The sequence below is a fragment of the Vulpes lagopus genome, chromosome 12 (assembly GCF_018345385.1).
Source record: "Vulpes lagopus strain Blue_001 chromosome 12, ASM1834538v1, whole genome shotgun sequence".
Taxonomy (NCBI): Eukaryota; Metazoa; Chordata; class Mammalia; order Carnivora; family Canidae; genus Vulpes; species Vulpes lagopus.
Genome location: NC_054835.1, coordinates 253,664 through 272,250, shown reverse-complemented (window position 1 = coordinate 272,250; position 18,587 = coordinate 253,664). Strand labels below are relative to the sequence as shown.

Sequence of the window (18,587 nt, the reverse complement as noted above, 5' to 3'; positions counted from 1 at the left end):
GGGCACTTGACAGGATGACCACTGGGTGTTATACTATATATTGGCAAATTGAACCCCAATAAACAAATAAATATATTAATATTTTATATATATATATATAAATTAAAATCACCAAACATGTCTGTGCCTCAGTTTCCTCCATTGTAAAATGAATTCTCCCTAGAGTTCCATGTGCTGTGCAGTGTCCGTCCCTCTCCCTGCTCCCTGTCTGCCTGGTTTATCCCATCAAGGTGCACCTGCAAAGCCATCTACCCTTGTAGCCAAGAGGAGGAGATCGAGTTGCCCTCCTACTTCCCCCTAGAAGCTGAGCTTGATTGGGCTGCCAAGGACTTTAGGGAATGGCGCCCTCTGAAGCCATAGCACTGGGAACCAGAGGCTGAGCGGGCCTGACTGAAGGGCCAGCCCAGGAGTGTGACTGCCCTCTTGGCTCCTGGCCTTGTTGGCCTCCCCTCTCAGCTTCCCAGTCCCTGTCTAGGCTCAGCTTCTCTGGCAGCGGAGACTCTGACCTCCCACAGGTGGGCAGCCACCCGGACTTGGGTGAAGTGGCACAGGAAAGGGGGCACTGTGCTGAGCAGAGGTGTGTTTTGGGGGTCTTGGGAATTCTGGGGAGACAGCACAGAAGCAGACTCATAAGCACAGAGAACAAACTGGTGGTTTTAGGGAGTCTGGGGGGACAAGTGAAAGAGGTGAGGGATCCTCAGAGGTGCAGACTCCCAGTTATTAAATACACAAGTCACAGGGACGAAAAGTGTAGTGTGGAGAATATAGTCAAGAATGTCGTGATTAAAAAAAAAAAAAAAAAAAAGAATGTCGTGATTGTTTTGCTCCGTGACAGATGGTAGGTACACTTCTCATGGCGAGCATTTTGTAATGTGTGTAATTGTTGAATTGCTATGTTATACACCTGAAACCAATATAACATTGTACGTCAACTTCAGCTAGAGAGAGAGAGAGATGGAGAAAGAGAGAGAGAGAGACTGAGGGGGGCCCCGTCCATCCCCTCCAAGCTACCTGAGGCCCAGGCTGGGGGAAGAGCCCCAGAAGAGAGAGCACAACCACCCCTCCTCGCCCACCACAGAGCTGGCCGGAGAAAAGACTAAAGGCTCTCCAAGCAGACACTTTCTCAGGCACACCAGCTTCTGGGCCATGGAGCCGGCACGGCACGGCACAGCCATTGATTGGGTCAAAGAGGGGCCTCACCTCTCTATCCTCTGCCCCCTATCTCTGGGAGGCTACCTGGAGGGAAAGCAAGGACAGACCTGGGCCAGGCCCCAGACAGCTCCTGAGTAGGACCCTGAATGCAAACCCCCACCCCCACCCCTGCTTCAGCAACAGCTCCGGAAGCCAGAACCCACCTACCCACCCTCCCGACCTCTCTGGCCACCTTCTGGTTCAGCCTCATGCAGGGGTTCCCTCCCTCCACTGCACTGATACTAGCAGCAGCCCCCCAGTCCATCACTAGCAAAGGCAAGTGAGGCCCTTTAGTGGATATCTGGGTCAAGGGAGAGAGAGTCTAGGGCAGAAGTGGGGTGGGACCCCAGGGACAGGCACCCCCAGCTGCCATTTCAGGAACTGTGTGACCCTGAGCTGGCTTTTCTGGAGCACACACCCACTTGTTCTGATGCAGAGTCGATGCAACCTCAGGGTAGGCAGGTGGGACCCCCATAGCCAGCGAAGACAGACCCCCTCGAGGGCACTCTCCTACTCACACGTGCTCATGCCTCCGCATGCATTCATGTGTGTGTGCACACACACTCAGGCACACTGGGATGTAGGTCACTGGCTGGTGTGCCTCCAGCCGGGGGTTATAAGGATCCAGCCATCCGCCCACGCTTCCAGATTGGACAGAAATGCACCCCTCCCTCTTCCTGCCTCTCCCCTCAGCTCCCCTGCGTCAGTCTGACCCGAAGCCTCCCTGGCTTCTGTTTGGTTTTCCCTAGAATCCCACTGGCAGAGGCTGCTGGGAACCAACCCTGTCCAGGGAGGGGCAGCGTTCTTGGGCCACGTGGCTTTTTTTCTGTGTGTGTGTGTGGGTCCCTGTGCAGGACATTGTAGAGGCTACAAGAGACAGAGGGATGAGACCCCTACCTTGAGGACTTCAAAGGCATAGCTCGTGGAATGCCTTAGGACTAGATGAGGTAATGGCCGAGAAGGTACAATCAAGGAGAAAACAGAGCAGCTTTAGCCAGGCTGACCAGGGCTGGCATCCTGGGGGAGGTGGCAGGACCTTGGCTGGCCAGTGAGTAAGGTTGCAAAGAGCCTAGGACAGGGAGTGGCACTTACTCAGCGGGGAAGACCCCAGACACTCCTGTCCTCCATTCTAGAGCTGGGGCCTCTCCAGAGGTTACATCTGGAAGGACCACCATAGACTCTTCTACAGAAAACTCCCAGATGGTTCCACAGGATTTTCAGACACAGCAAGCCCAGGACATCACTCCCACTCGGAATCTACTCTTCCACTCATGTCCCCCGCTCAGTGTGGACACCAACGCTCCTGCCACACAGGCCAAAGGCAAAGTCATCCTGACTTCTTTCTTCACCCTTCCCCTCTCAGCCTCCAAGTTTTCAGTCTGGCTCATGAAACAGCTCATGGCCCAGAGGTGAAGACAAGCAGGAAAGCAAATGAACTGTACCCATCACTGTGTAACAGGATAGCGGGAAGCTCAGGGTGTCTGTGAGCTCCAACAAGGTAGTCAGGGAAGGCTTCCTGAAGTGAAGTGACACCTGAGCTGAGATCTCAGGATGAGCAGGAGTGACCAGTTTGGGGGAGAAGTAGTAGGGAGAGCTATGTTACAAGAGTGATCCAGGCAGGGGGCAAAGGTAAGGGGGGAGAAGAAGGACAGCACATCTGTGACAGAGATGAATTCATGGAGGTGGGGTGGGAAGAAAGAAAGGGGTGTGGCTGGAGACAAGGGCAGAGGCCCCATCCTGGGGTCAGATGGTGGACTTCCTAGAAGCTGTGTAAGTGAGTTTGTACTTTATCCTGCTGCACTGAGGGGGTCCCTTTGGCTTTCCACAGAGGATGAGTTTGGGGCACGGACTGAGATGGGGAGACCCAGGAGGGGGTGAGACAGCCCTCTAGGAGTCCAAGGTGGGCCTGGCCTGAGGTGGGGCTGTGGGCCGGAGCTAGGGCAGATCTCAGGACCTACTTAGGAGGTGGAATGGACTTTGAGTTGTTCCCAGTTCGTTCTCTCTCAGGGCCCTCATCTTACCATCATGTAATGGGGGATGAACAGGAGGCCCCCACAAAGACGCTCTCCCTTGGGGCCATCTCCTGCCTGCTTCAGCCTCCTGGGGCTTCTGGAAGTGACGTTCTGGGAGGAGCCCTAGCTGGGGTGTGGAGGGCATGGCTTCAGAAAGCCCGGGATGATGTCAGCTGGACATTTGCATCCAGCAGAAGGAGACTCCACACCAGCTCCCAGCAGGAGGGCCAGCGGGAGGCAGTAGTCATCCAGGGCACCCTAACAAGGAATGACTACTGGTGTGGTCCTCTCAAGAGTGGGTACTGTGGGAGGTGGCTACTACTGTCGCTACCCCTCTGATGAGGAGATAAAGACCCAGAGGGCCAAGTAGTCCAGAACAGAAGCCAAGGCCTGGTCCATGCATGCCTAGTGCAATTCAGGAGGGAGAGGGCAGGGAATCATGTTTTAGCTTTCTAAACAATAGGAACTCCTGAAGGAGCTCCTCCCTCCTCCCACCAGGAGCCTCTCTCACTGGGGGGACACCAGCTCCTTTCTCCTGAGCTTTCTCCTGGCTCTGCCTGGCCCACTCTAGACATGAGGCTGTCCTCCGTGGCCCCCTCCCCAGGCCCCACATCCTAGCTTACTTGTGTGGCTACCTGGTCAGGCTTGGGCGCATAAATGATTTAAGCCCCTCCTGTCCATCCTCATTGTTCTTCTTTATTGACTATTCCTCCTGATTTAGCCTCTTCCCAGAGTCCCGTGGGGCAGCGGGGCAAGAAGGGGAGGGCTCCATCCCTCATGTACCCGCCCAGCTGGGCAAGGTCAGAGCCCCAGGCATGGCTGGCCAGCAGAACGGAAACATTCCAGGGCACGGGAAGGGCTTTGCATTTGAGGCCAAAGTCCCCAAGGAACAGCCCAGAGTGGTGTACAAAAGCACAGGAGTCTTGGAGTCCAGGGTTTGAATTTTGAGTGCCCCCCGCCCACCAGAGCTTGTGGCTTGGAGCCCCTCTAAGCCTCGATTTCTCGTGCAAGCGGTGGGATTGTTCCTCCCTCTGTGAGGAGCCAATGACTCCATGTGGAAACAGCACAGAGCTGGTACATACAAAGTGAACGGGGTCCCCCTCCTCTGCCTCTCTGGTCTCATTGGCTCACCTGTGAAAGGGCCATAGGTAGGAGTGTGGCTTCTCCTGTACCTTGGGTGGCCAGCAGGCCCAGAGCAGAGCCCCAGAACAAGATGGAAGGAATCTGGGTTCAGCATTCTTTCCCCAGCCCATGTAGGCCAGGCTGGCATCATGAGCTCCATTCCACAGACAGGGAAACTACAGCTTGCTGAGGGCCCAGGACTATACCCAGCTCCTGTTGAGTTACTTGAGTGGCAGAGCCAGGAAGAAGCCCAGGTTCTTGTCCCTGAGAGGTAGGCCAGGCCTGAGCACCCTCCCCAATGATCCACCCATACAGACACGGCCTCAGAGGAGGCCCTAGTGGGCATTGGTTAAAAGCATGTGCTCTAGGGTGGGACAAACCTACATGACTCTTGGCTCTGCCATTCACTGGCTGTGTGACTTCGGGTGAGTCACTCAGCCTTTCTGAACTTATTTCCCCATCTCTAACATGAGAATGCTAACATCAACCCCACAGGGTGCTGGGAAGGGGAAGCCAGAGGATGAAAGTGAGGTGCATGGCCAGGCATATGGCTGTTCTTTTATGGTTCTTGTCTATCTGTGACCAGCTGAGGCAAACATCTTCAGTTCCTCCTCTCATGGGAAGGGCCAGGGAATGGTAATATCAGACCCCTGACAGCTTCTAGCCCAAAATAGCTTTCTCTTTACATTGACCCTGTCCCACTGCAGCTGTTTCTGCTTGCCATTCCCAGCTGAGCTACTATCACCCTGGGTTGTGGCTCCTGCTGCATTGGGCTCGTCCCTAGAGCGGTGCCAACAGACCCTCCCAGGAGGAGGCAGGATTTTCCCTGGGCAAGTGAAGGGGCCTCCAGGTGGCAGCTCTGGCATAGTGACTCGGCTCTCAGACTGTGCCACAAAATCAAAGTCCTGGGCTCTGGAGCAAGCTGAGTTCAAGTCACCCACCTCCCTGTGTGACCTTGGCCATCACTTAACTCAGCCTTAGTTTCCTCATCTGGAAAATGGTGCTAACAGCAACCTACCATATCTGTCATGAGGATTTGAAGACAAAGTCCATACAGGACCTTGAATGGAATCTCCCTTGGGAAAGGACTCAATGAATAAGGCTGGTCGTTGTGCCTGCAGCACTGGGAGATTTATAAAATCACCCCCTATCTGGGACGCCTGGGTGGTGCAGCGGTTTGGCACCTGCCTTCAGCCCAGGGCATGATCCTGGAGATTCGGGATCGAGTCCAGCGTCAGGCTCCCTGCGTGGAGTCTGCTTCTCCCTCTGCCTGTGTCTCTGCCTCTCTCTCTCTCTGTGTGTATCTCATGAACAAATATAATATTTTTTTAAAGTTGCCCCCATCTGCCTGCCTACTGGGGCCCCCCAACAGGGGCAGATGTCCTTGCGGGTTGTCATCGGGAAGAAACTGAAGCTTCTGAGCTGCCCGTTCTGCCCTCAGGATCTCCAGAGCAACCAGCCCCTTCCGGAGCACCCCTGGTTGTGTGCCCAGGCCCAGCTCCCTCTGTGAATCACCGGCCCCCCAACAGGCATCTGGTCTCATGACACTCTGCCTTGTCACCCCTCTGAGCCCCGAGATAGCCAGGGAGGTAACCAGGGCACAGCTGAGTCTGCCCATTTGTCAGACAAAGAAGTGGAGCCTGAGCGAAGAGCAGAGGCCTGGTCCTGGCATCTGATGGCAAAGGGAGTCAGAATGAGGCTCAGGCCACAGGGCGGGCAGTGGGTGCCAAGTGCTGAGTCTGATTTAGAACCTTAGAAGGTCAGAGCTGGAACATCCAGGGGTGCGGAGTATAAATAGTGGCTAGGGAAATAAGTAAGCCCAGAGACGGGGAGGATGATGCCTGAGGGCACGGAGCAAGGCAAGGGCAGGATCCAACTGGTGCCATTCACTTGTTCGTTCATTCATTCATTCATTCATTCATTCATACAGTGAGTACAGTACGCTAGACACAGCCCTTGCTCTCAAGGATTTCTTGGTTTTAAATGGGAGTCAGATTAGTGACCAGGCAACAAAAACATGTCCCTGTTGAGGAGCACCAAGATGTACTGCCATGATGGGTGGGAGGCCACATCTGCAAAGTGGGGGCGTGGCAAGACGATGAGAGAATCTGAAGAGAGAATGTTCTACAGGGTATTTGCTTCCTGGTCAGCCCACAGTCAGCTCTCCCTTCTGTTTTCTTCCTCAGTTGATGGCAATTGGGAAGGTAGTGCTTCTCTGAGCTGGACTTTTCATGCAGCTGAGGGGCCCTCTCCAGAGGGGGTCAGTCAGATCTTGTCTGACCCTTGCCCCAATTTATACATGGGGAAACTGAGGCCCATCCATGAAGGGCCTGCTTCTCTTTGCCTTCCTGCTTCTGATTGTTGAGTAAAGAAACCCCTGCTCCTGTGTTTGCCACTCCCCCAGTTGTGCCAGCCCTCACTGGCCTTACTGGAAGGGTCTCTCACTTCAGGACCACCCGATAGGGCACTGCTCAGCCCTGTCTGCAAAGACACCCTCAATATGGCTCAGGCTTCCAGAACATTCGTGTCAGTGGTTGGGATGTGGTCAAACTCCTTTCCACCCCTAAGCACCAGGTGAATGGACTCAAAGCTCAGATGGAAGAAGAGAATCTTGCTTGCCTTGAGGCCCTTGGGGCCCACAGCCCCACTCCCAGCTGTGTCTCTCCCAACCCTGTACCCACTGAACTTCCCAAGTCCCTCAAGGAGCTCAGCTTGTCAACCCTGACCTAGAGCACCACTCTCCTTGGAAGTGTTGGAGAACCATCAGAAGTTTCTCCAGCCTTTGCACCTGCTGTCCTATCTCCTGGAATGCTTTCCTCACCTCTTTGCCTGGGCCAACGGTATTTGTTCACTCACTCATTCAACAAGTATGTACTGGATGCTTACTCTGCGCTAGGCAGAGAGCTATGCTCTGGGGATAACAGCTGTCTGAGAGCTCAGAAACTGGGGGACATGCAGAGTTTAAGCACACACACACACACACACACACACACAATAATGTCCAGTGCTATAGGAACAGGCTCCATAAAGGAAAAGAGAAATTACGAATGAGATCTCATTTGATGGATCGAAGGATCATGGTCCAGGGAAGGCTCCTCTGAGGAGATGACTTTTCAGTTGAGTTTGGGAACTGGAGGAAGAGGAGGATGAGTTAGCTTAGTGATGAATAAGAGGAAGAAAGAGTGTTCCAAGCAAAGGAAACAGCATGTGAAAAGGCCCTGGGCTGATAACTAGTTTGGTGAGTGTGAGGAAGTTCAGATCTGTAGGACTGGAGTCTACAGAGTGAGGGAGGGAGGGAGGGAGAAAGAGTCAGGTCATGCAGGGAGGCAGAAGCAGCAGACCTTGTCAAGGGACCATGTGGATAGCAGGAAAAAGAAAGTATCTAAGAGAAGGAACCGAAGAAAAGACTAAGAAATAGGCAGGAAAAAATCAGGAAAGTCGCCTATCCCAGAAGACAGATGAAGAAAGGGTTTCGTGAAGTCATCAACTTCTTTAGTGGAGGATTCATCTCCTCCAGGAAGCCTTCCTGGACTTCATGTGTGGGGTTAGAGGTTCCATGGTGCCTTGGCCTCCCCCATCAGAGTGCTTTGCTCTCTCCCAGCCTAGCCTCTACACGAAGGTAGAGACAAGATTGCACTTATCTGCCCAACCCCAAAACTTAGTACAGGACCTGAAAGTAGCTTTGGTGAAATGAATGAACACAGAAAGGAATTGACTCTGTGTCCATAGTTTTCCTCACTGGCCTGGTTCCAGAGCCCCTTCAGCTCTGGACTTCCCAGGCATGCTGGAGCCAGACCCCTCTGGGCTGCAGCTGGGATTCACATGGAGAGCCTGGGCTAGCCTCCATTCCTGCCTGACCCCTTCCTAAGGCCCCCTCCATCCCTTTGCCTCTTCCTCTTGGCTCCTAGGCACAATACTGCCTGACAAGCTTCCAGAAGACCAGCCACAGGCAAAGACAAGGTGCTGACTCCACAGTGAATGGCCTCAGTTCCCTGGGTACAAGCTTTGCCCTGCCCTGGGTTGGCTGCTAGCAAAGCAGGAAATAGCAAGTCAGGGCCCTGGGTTCCAGGCCGGGAGATGCAGTCCTGGGGGATCTGGAGCCTCACCTGGCCATGGGCTGGTCTCCCAGAGAAAGGTCCGTGCCCTCTGCGGAGTATCACCCAGGCATTGCCGTGCCAAGTTTCAGGTGAGTGCTTCTAGGGGGTAAGCGGGCCCGTCCCACATCTCAGATTGTCTGCCGCCCCTTCCCTGGAGAGCTCGTCACTCACCCCAGCCTCATATCATTTGTCTGTCTCCCATCTGAGGCTGGGAGCTCTTCCAGGGCAGAGGCCTCTCATCAACCCGGCCTCTCCCTCCCTGCCTTCCTCCCTCTTTCTCTTTTTCCTCCCTCCATTCAACAAGCATAAACTACTTCTTAAGCTTGAGCTGTTTGTTTCTGAACCTCTACCCTGGCACACAGCTGGGCACGTAGGGGTCACATGGCATGCATCCACTGGCCACCCAACTGCCCAAAGGTGCCAGGCTTGTGGGTTGGGCCTTGCCAAACTCCCTGCAGGATTGCAGCTCCCAACGTGACAAAGGTCCCCTCTCCCTGGAAAGAGCCAAGCTGCTGCAGGAGGAAGGAAATTTGGCCTAGAACCTGTCTCAGAGGCCAGGCCTGGCTGGAGGCTCGGGGGTGGGAGTGGGGATCAGAGGGAGAATTCAGCCTTCTTTGCAGAAACTATGGTCCCGGGAGGACCTGAGCCCCCAAAAGTCTGCTCTAAGCTGGAGTGAGGCTGTCTCTCAACTACCCCCTTTTTGGCTCAACTACCCCCTTTTTGGCCTTCTCCCTGCTGCACCCTAAAATCTGTTACCCCTCACACCATGCCTCAGTCCCTCAGGCACCCTCGCCTCCTGCTTTTCTCACGTGCACGTTGCCCAGAGACAGCCAGAATGCACTGGCGTGCCAGCCAAGATGAAGCTCCCTGGCCAGGCTGAGCAGTAGGGGCTTCATTTACCTGTGCCCCTGGAGCTCCAAGCCCACAGAACCTGCCCCTTCCAGGCCATCCTTAGTCCTCCAAGTCCTGTCCCAGGCTCTCAGTGAGAGCTCCTATCCCTGGCAACTGCCCCCCAAAATCTTCTCCATGGTTTCCAGCTACCCTGGGGGCTGCGGCAGGGGCGGTGGGGGCAGCTCCCTGGTGGTAGCCCCCAGGGCCCTGCAAAGCGGGGTGTGTTTTCAGCCTGGCTTTAATTACAGGGTACATTCTTGATGCCTGGTCCATCTATATTTATCTGCAGGATCTCACTAATTAAATTCTCCACAGCACCCAGCAGGCTTGGGGACAGGAGGGAGGCAGACAGGCAGGAGGCTGAGAACTTCCTTCCTTTCCTTCTTGGCCAAGAGCAAAACAGAGGCAGCCTAAACTCCCTCTCCCTCCCCTGACCCTACTCAAGTCCAGATTCCAAGGGGCTGCCCCCGGCTCTGCACCGGGGTGGAGGGGCACCCTTCCCCTGTGCTCCCTAAGCCTAGGCACCCATGACGACACATAGGCCCCAAGATCAGACAGTGCCCAGCCGCCTGACGGCCTCCCCCATCAACTCAGTTTCCTGCAGCAAGCAGAGAAAAGTCTGCTGAGCAACCAGCGGCTGAATCCCCAACTCTGCCACTTGGCAGAGGCCAGGGCCCTCTTACCGTAGGAGTCGTAGGAGTCGTCTTGGTCCAGGAGGGAGTCCGGCTCCATGGCGAACGGGCCCCCAGCCCCTGGCCCCACCTGATTTATGAACCAAGGCTGTCTCCATGAGCGTCTGGGTTTCTCCTTTTGTATTCCATCTGGCGGCTTTTCCAACTAGATGACTGGGTATTCCTGCAAGCAGGCCCCTCTCCAGCCCTCGCCTTCATACAGTACATTTAAAGTAGCAGTAACCTCTTTTTCCTCCCCCCGCAGCCGGGCTGGAAACATTAGAAGGGACCGAGGCAGAGAGATGTCTAAAATAGGAAGACGCCGGGACAATTGGCCTGGCTGCCGGCAATGCTGGCTGCGGGGATCTGGCTGGGCTGTGCAGATGGAACAGCTAAGAGGTAAGGCTGAGCTGGGGCTTAGCCTCTGGAAGCTCGCTCTGGGGACCCCGGTCTGTGGGGAGGGGGGCAGGCTGATCCACCCGTGGGAGGGGCTGGGGGTCAGCTCTGTTCACAACCCAACACCCAAACCCCAGGGGCTTCTCCCGGGCCCTGCTGGAACCTCCCACTCAGATCTGTTCTACAGACATTTCCTGCAGTGTGGGGGATGCAGAACTGACTCATCCATCCATTCAGTTAGTCATTAACTTTTTTCTGAGCATCTACTCCACGCCAGACAACGTGCCAGGTGCTGGGTTTACAGCGGGGAGCAAGGTGCGGCGTCTCGCCTCCTGGAGCTCACAGGTAAGCAAGTCATTGCCGTGCAGTGTGTGGGGTAAACACCGCAGCAACAGAGAGCAGGGATGTCCCCCCGGCTGTGGGAGGTGGTCAGGGAAGGCTTCCTGGAGACAGGAGCACCTAAGGATGAGTAGGATGCATCAGGTGAAGGAGGGAGCGAGGGGGAAAGGTATGCCAGATCACAGAGCCTTGAGCTGACAGGGTACATGGGGCGTCCAGTGCCCCCAGATAAGCCCCAGGTGGTTGAAATAGTGGCTGAAGGGGGAAGTAATGCAGAGACAGAACCAGGGAGGGAAATAAGAGAAGACTGGGCAAGTCTCATGGGGAGCTTCTCAGGCTCGACCCTGGGGATGGTCTGTGGGAGTGACCCGTTCCATGCTGTCTTTAGTAAGGCCTCCCTGGCCCCTGTAACAACAGGACCCGCTACAACCCAGGCGCCACTCAGAGAGCGGCCGCCACCGCTCAGGGTCCTGCTCTGAGCGTTCATCTGCATGGGCTCATGCACCGCTCAGGGATTCCCTCTGGCAGAAAAGGCTGGCAATCCTGTTTTACAGAATGAGGACAGTGCAGCTTGTACAGGGCAAATGACTTGTCCAAGGCTGCGGGTGGCCTCCAGGGCAGGCCTGGGCCCCAGAGAAGTTACAGCCTTGGTGTTGGGGCAGGAATGGCGGGGTGGGGCAGAGGGGAGGGCAAAGATGCAGTGATTCATCCAATCTGCGTTTAACCCAGAGCACAGACCAAGGCCATAGGCTTGTGGGAGAAGTGCATCACTTTGGCCCAATCAGGGAAGGCTACCTGGGGGAGGCATGTGAACGGGATAGCAGAAGAGCTGGATTTGGATGGGAGGAGCAGGGGAAGATGAGGGCGTCCTAGACAGAGGGAAAGGCACTAGCAGAGGCTGGGAAGCAGGAAGGTAGTGTGCGGTGGGAGTGACAAGTCACTGGGAGAAGGTCAGGGAGATGGGCTGGCTGGGGCTTCAGTGAGGAGGACCTGGCAATACGGTCTTGGAGCTGGCTTCAGGCAGCCTCAGAAGGCATCCCAGAGAATGGCCTTTCTGAGGAATGCCTGTGTGTTCCCACTAGCAGCCCCTTCCCAGTCTCTGTGGTGCTCTGCACTTAAAGCAGGAGAAAGCTTCCTGCCCCACAGCCCACTGTGAGGACTTTAGAAGCTGCACCTTCTAATGTGACCAACTTTGGTTCTGGGGCCCAGGCAAAGGGAAATGCAGAGAAGGGAGCCGGGGGAGCAGGAGGACAGGCTGGGCGGCTGGCAGGAAGACCCCGGCCAGGGGTGGCAGGGAATAAACACCCACCTGAGCCCCTCCCAGCCACCTTGTGCATGGCTGCTGACATGGTCAGCCCAGCCTTAGGTCACCCTCCACCCCTCCCTCCACCCTTGGCTGCCAGAGATCCCAGCCTCCACCCTCCCCCTGCCTTAATTACAGGGAGGCTGGGCCCTACCCAGGCAGCTACAGGCACCAGGCTTGCTGGCTCTCCCACTTAGTGGGTGTGGGGGCTAGGCTGCCACGTGGGGAGGGATCTAGGAGTGAGGGTCAGGCCCTGGGACCACCAGTCAAGCAGTGAGCTCAGGTACAGCTGTCCTGTCCGCTCTCTGGAGCCCTTGTGCTTCTGGGGCTTCCAGGGACACTTTCTAGATAGAGTTGGGGAGTTGCTGAAATAGACCCTCTAAGGTTTATATCCAGACTCTGTCACTTACTAATGGGGGGGGCATGAACTAGCACCCTTGGGAGTCTCATTGGTAGAATGGGGCTCCTCATAGCGCTTCCTCACGCAATGGTCTGAGCTGTAGGGTAGGGCCAGGCCAGGCATGTCTGAGGTACTCAGTAAAGGGTGATGCTCATTCTTAACCAAACTTTTAGCATCCTGCCAGCCTAGGGGAGGGGTAAGGCAGTGGGGGAGAATATGAGCCCATCGTACAGTCCGGAAAGCTGAAGCTTTGAAAGAAGGGACTTGCCTTGAGAGTCTCAGATGGGCTCAAGACACACCCCTCCCTAGGCTATGCCCCAGGACCAATGAGGCAGGAGGTGGTGCTCAGTGGGAAGGGAACCTGGGTTCCAGGTCTGGCTGTGCCCCCAAGCAGTGCTGTGGGCCAGGGCCAGGCATTTACTTCCCTTGCCAGTGCTTTCTCACAGGTCAAGGTCAGAGCTGGATAAGCCTGGTGGCTCCCACAGCTTCCCAATTCATTTCTTCTGTTTTTATGAATTAGGTATGTTTCTGTGCAACCAGAGCCCTGAGCTGAGGGGTTCGTTTACAAAAGATGTGTCTGAGCACTGGTCTCCATAGCTTCCCTTGGTGACACAACAATGCAAAACAGATCTATCTCCTCCTATTTAGGAGCTGCAAGGAGCTGTGCCACACCTGCTTTGAGCCGTTGCCCCATTGATGGACACCTAGGTTACTGCCAGTCATTCAGGATGAGAAACAACGCTGTGATGAGTATCTTGAACATACTCTGTGCACATCTGTCTTATGACCTCCCTAGGGTAAAGCCCTAGGCAGGAACTTTCTGGGTTGAAAAGCGGCAGCATTTGTTCATTCCTGGAGTGGCAACCAAGGGCATTCTAGCATCATCTGGTTCTTTGGCCCCTTCTACCAATGGTTATGAAGTGCTGATTTGGTGCCTGGCTCTGTGTTAGGGACTGGGATGGCCCTGTCCCTGCTCTTGTGGCAATTACGTTCTAGCTCAGGGGAGACACATACAATATCAGAGAGGAGGGCTCAACAGAGAGTCAGACAGGGCCAGATGACAGAGCATGACAGAGAACTTCTTGCAGCCCAGTGGTCAGGGAAGACACAGTGACCTGACCAGCAGGTTTGGGTAAAGCAACCAGCAGTGGGCGAAAAGGCCCTGAGTTGGGAGTGAGCTCAGTGAGCAGGAAGGACAAAACAATAATCAGTGTGGCTGAGGTGGGGTAGACAGTCAGGGAACAGTCTGAGAGAAGAGAAAGGGCACAGAGGCCACTTTGTGGAGGGCCAGGGGAGTGTGGGAGCCACTGCAGGCTGAAGCAGGAGACTGACATGAAAGCTGCTGCAGAGTGGATGCAGGGAGTGGCAGGAACAAAGGCAGAGCATTCACATGCCTGTAGGGCCCTGGGTGCTGCTGGACAATCAGACGTGGAGAGAGGGACAAGACACCGGTCCAGGAGGACTCCAAGGCTTTCAGATTTGGTTTATGGAGCTGGGGGAGACTCGGGAGGAGAGGGTTTGAGGATGGGGATCCCAAGCTATGTTGTGGGAAATCCACACAGACATGTGGAGATGTCTAGGAGACCCTGACTGCGGGGTGGAGTTGGGTGGGGCTGGATGGAGTGGCGCGTCTAGATCTGGGAGCTACAAGTCCAGACACAGCCCAGTGCAGCAGCCCACTGCCCAGCTTTGCTCCAGCGGCAGGGGAGTCCTCTGGTTCCAGATGAAATTGGTCACTCTTTGTAAAGAAAGGAACTAAGGAGTCATTGATGGCAGCTGGCCCCAAGGTCTCTCCATGGAGAGAAGTCAGCAGCAAGGAGCAGGAAGGGGAGCCCGACAGTGCACTCCACTTGGTCAGCTAGCTCACTGCCTTCCTGCTGGGGTGGCGAGGCTGGCATGGGGATGCTGCTCTCTCTGTACCCCTCACTCTCTCCCTCCCTGCCACACCCTAGGCTGGATTGAGCCGAGGAGCCAGAGACTTAAAGGAAGAATCAAAACCCAGGGATGAGAGGGCTGGAAGAGTGTACGTCCCAGGAGCCCCCTGGTCAGCAGAATCAAGAAAGCCTTTGCAGAAGAGAGGCCAGCCCAACTGGAAGGGGAGAGATGAAGAAGAGTTCGCCAGGCAGATGCAAGGAGCAAGGGCAGGCAATGCTATCATGTAGAACAGCCAATATTCTGGGCCATGAGAGTTTTCAAGTCCTTTTCGGCTCTGAGTCCTGGTTTTCTAGCTAAATCCTGCTTGTCAGGCCCAGATGGAGCCCATGGGGGAGCCCACAGTGCTGCTCCTCCCTGGTCTCAGAGCTGATCCTCATAGCCCCTCTCCAGAACACATAGCCCCTCTAGTGGGCTAGAGGCCAACCCAGAGCATCCTGGCTGGGTTTCTCCGGCAAGGACAGGTAAGCCGGCCTGGTCCAAATCCCAGCTCTCAGTTTACCAGCTGGACAACCATGGGCAAGTAATTCCACTTCTCAGAGCTTCAGTTTCTTTGTGTGTCATCGTAGGGTAAGGACAGTTCCCGGAGGGCTGGCAGGAGAATGAATGAGTTACTTGAGGTAGAACTTAGAACAGGGACAGGGGGAGCAGTGCAACCTCCTCCTCTCCTCTCCCCTTCCCCTTTCTTCCCTCCTCCTCCTCTCCCTCTCCCTTCCCTCCTCCTCGATCCCTCCCTCCCTTTCTCCTTCCCCTAGTACAGCTTGCACCTGTCTGGCTTTTCTTGCTGTCTCTTCCACTGTCCTGCTGAGGCTTGATCATTTCCTCCAGAGGCTTGGACCCAGATCCCCAAGAGCCTCACTCTCTCTACTGTAAGGTCTCTGGTCAAATGCCACTTCTCTGACACCCTCTCTAAGATATCATCCCCCCTGCCCTGTCCCTCTCATCACTCTCTAGCCACCGCTGCCCCCCGACATTTGAGTTTTCTTTCTGGCACTCAGCACACCATGTGACATTATATTATATATTTGTGTAGTGTCTGCTAGCCCTGGCTTCCTGCAAGCTCCATGCTGTGCCCCCAGCACCTAGAGCAGCGCCCGGGACAGCGGACCCCCAGTAAGTAAGTGTGGAACAGAATATTTGTGGAAGAACTGAGCATCAGTTATAATGGTTGTGTTTCCCCACTGCTTCCTGCCTTGATCTACAAGCACACAATCTGGGAGCTCGCACTGAGCACCCGGGCATCTCACTTCCAGATTCCTGTGTGTCTCCCTGTGTCTAGTGCATATCTGGTTGAACTGATCCTCTCTTCCCATTAAAAAGCTGGGTCCCAGCCGGGAGACCAGAAGGTCTTCTACTGGGGGCGGTGTGGGTACTGTGAACCTGGCATTCTCTATGCATTTCACTTACCAACTTTCCAACAAAGGTTTTCTGAGTCCCACTTCACAGATGGGAACACTGAGAGGCTACAGCAAGTCTCAGAGCAGTGGCAGCAGTGGGGCTTGAGGCCCATGTCGACCTGATTGGAAGGCCTCACTTGCCCCACAGTAGTACCCAGTGGTGCCTCCTAGGGCGTGTCTTGGTGTGGATGGCAGGGAGGCTTGGAGATGGGACAGGACCAGCCTTTGGTGGCTCTACTTGACATCCTGGGCCCCTCTGAGCAACCATCCTTCACCATCTCCTGTGTTTAAGGAGAGGGGTGGCTCTGCTTTTGTGGCTCATTTAAGTGCCTCAAAACTGAGGGTTGGCAACTCTTCACAAGTTGTGAGCCAGCCAGTGGGGCATGAGGCACATCATGGGCTAGCCATGTCATTGGCGCCACAGGGCGAGTTGGGGCCCAGCTCCTTCTAATGACAGCAGCTCCGTGTGTGCATGGGCCCTTGTAAGAGATCCCATGTGCCCTCTGAGAACCCTGACCAGTCCCAAAGAAAGCAGGACTCAAGGGCCAGAAATACTCATCAACCTCCTGGTCAAGAAGTGGCAGGAGCAGGGCCCCAGATCTGGGGCCAGGTGAGAAATCCAAGTCCTCCATGGCCCCGTTGGGAAGGTTGGTAACTTGCCCCCATGACACAGCAGGCTCCAGGGCCTGGACTCTCAACTAAAATGTGCTGTAGCTTCTTCATGCTGCACAAATGTGTGGCCCAATTCTATTAGAGAACCTCAGAACAGGGATCCCTGGGTGGTTCCATGGTTTAGCGCCTGGCTTTGGCCCAGGGAGTGATCTTGGAGTCCTGAGATCAAGTCCCACATCGGGATCTCTGCATGGAGCCTGCTTCTCCCTCTGCCTGTCTTTCTCTCTCTCTCTCTCTCTCTCTCTCTCTCTCTCTCTCTCTCTCATAAATAAATAAAATCTTTAAAAAGAGAGAACCTCAGAACTTTCTCAGAAGGAAGCAAGCGCTTAGCAGATGGTGGGTGTTCATGGATCGCCAGGGTTGAGAGGACGGGGACGGTGGTCATGGTCCCCATGGTTCAGTGAAATCATTGATTTCTTCATGAGCAATGGGGCTCCATGGAGCAATCCTGGCTGCTGCATCCCAAGGCCTTGCCTCGTATTCCATCTGGGGAGCCCTGGGGATGTTGGCATGTTCTGAGTGTGGGCAGCAGGCTTGAGACAGGCTGGCATGAAGTGAGGGGGATCTTCAGCAGCCGGCAAGGATAGTGCTCTTTGTCCTATCCCCAAACCCCAAGATCTCGGCCCTGTGCTGGCACCAAAGTGCCTGGCCATTGCCCTGAGAGAACCCCTAGCTTCCAAGAGTCCCAGGCTGGAGGCTCATTCAGTGCAGCCCCCTGAGAGGGCAGAAATCTCTCCCTTACGTTCTTGATCCAACTTCTGTTTGATTACCTCCCAGGATGGGGAACTCACTTCCTGTCAGGCAGTCAATTCCTCTGACTCCAAAGTAAGGACTCTCAATGGAGTCATGCTGTGTCCTCCTGCTGCCGCTCCACATTAGCCCACCTTTGCTCACCATGGTCATGCAGAGTGATTCTGCCCTGGGAGAAGCCCCTGTGATCATCAGAACCACCCCCCCCCCACCACATACACACACATGAGCTCAGCTCTCTGCAGAGAGCCTGAGCCTCCACCTGAACCTCATCCCCCACTTCCACCCCATGCTTCCTGGCTAGTTTTCAGGTTTTATGGTGAGTCAAGGGAAAAAAATCAAGAAGCTAGAAGCACTTTACCGACAAAAGCAATGATAGCTATCCACGCAATTCAGCTGACTTTAGCCAAAGAGCATGTCAGGAGCATAAGACCCAGAATTGAATGAGTCCCTGCCCATGAGGATCCCCACTAGGATAGGGGTGGGAGGTTGGAGTGGCAGGTGGACCCAGACTTCGGCCAGAAGTGGGGACCAGCAGAGGGAGCTCTCCCCGCTGGTCACAGTGGGGTTTATAACAGCCGGCTTTCAGGATAGCTAGTTTTCCAGCACATAGACAAGGGGAGGTGGCAGAGAGAGAGAGCACACAGGGTGCAAGGACCTGAGAGCAGAGGCCAAGTAGTGGGGCCACCTAGCCAACTGATTTGCTTGGGACAGAAGATATCAGGAATCAGCACACCTTACCTGTAAAGGACCAGACAGTAAATACTTGGGGTACTGCAGGCAATTCAGCCTCCACTCTATTTTCTCAGCTCTACTGTTGGAGCTCAGAAACACAGAGGACACTTAACAAAGGGGGTGTGACCGTATTGCAACATAATTTTATTTGTCAACACTGAAATTTGAGTGTCACATAATTTTCTTGTGTCATGAAATGGCATTCTTGGGATTACTTCCCAGCCATTTAAAAATCTGAAAAACATTCTCGGCCCACAGGCTACACAAAAACAGGTGATGGGCTGGATCTGACCTTCAGGCCATAGTTTGCTGGGCCCCCACACACCCCTGCTCTATATGTTTGGGAGTACTGGGAGATTGTGCTCAAAAGTTAGGTAGAAGTGAGCCTTGAATGCCAGAGTAAGGATTTCGAGGTTGGTTTGGTCAGTGCTTGGTTACGGATCCTGCTCTGGGTGAACTCGCCACCCAACTATCCACCCTCCCACCCAACCCAACTGCCATCAAATCAAGTCCTGAAATGTACAGTGGGATAATTTCTTTAAAAATGTGTGTCCAATGACATAGGAATACAAGCTTGTTGTTAAAAAGAAAAGTTGGGGGCAGCCCCGGTGGCTCAGCAGTTTAGCACCGCCTTCGGCATGGGGTGTGATCCTGGAGACCCGGGATCGAGTCCCACATC

The 18,587-nt window shown here is 54.7% G+C and overlaps 1 protein-coding gene and 1 long non-coding RNA gene across 3 annotated transcripts in view; one reads left to right on the top strand and one right to left on the bottom strand.

Moving 5' to 3' along the window:
- LOC121473031 (DAB2 interacting protein) overlaps positions 1 to 10,197 on the bottom strand; it is a 192,598-nt gene extending 182,401 nt beyond the window's left edge. The window contains exon 1 of the mRNA XM_041724923.1: positions 9,997 to 10,197. Coding sequence (XP_041580857.1) covers positions 9,997 to 10,045 — 49 coding nt within the window. The 5' untranslated portion in view covers positions 10,046 to 10,197. The remainder of the gene's footprint in view (positions 1 to 9,996) is intronic.
- Positions 10,198 to 10,295: 98 nt separating this feature from the next.
- On the top strand, positions 10,296 to 16,621 carry LOC121473032. 2 transcript variants are annotated; one of them, XR_005983078.1, is made up of 3 exons: positions 10,296 to 10,383; positions 10,568 to 10,725; positions 13,071 to 16,621. It is a non-coding gene; the product is annotated as an uncharacterized LOC121473032 (long non-coding RNA). The 2 variants fall into 2 exon arrangements; XR_005983077.1 differs by having other exon boundaries at positions 10,375 to 10,725; positions 13,071 to 13,219; positions 14,375 to 16,621.
- The last annotated feature ends 1,966 nt before the right edge of the window (positions 16,622 to 18,587 follow it).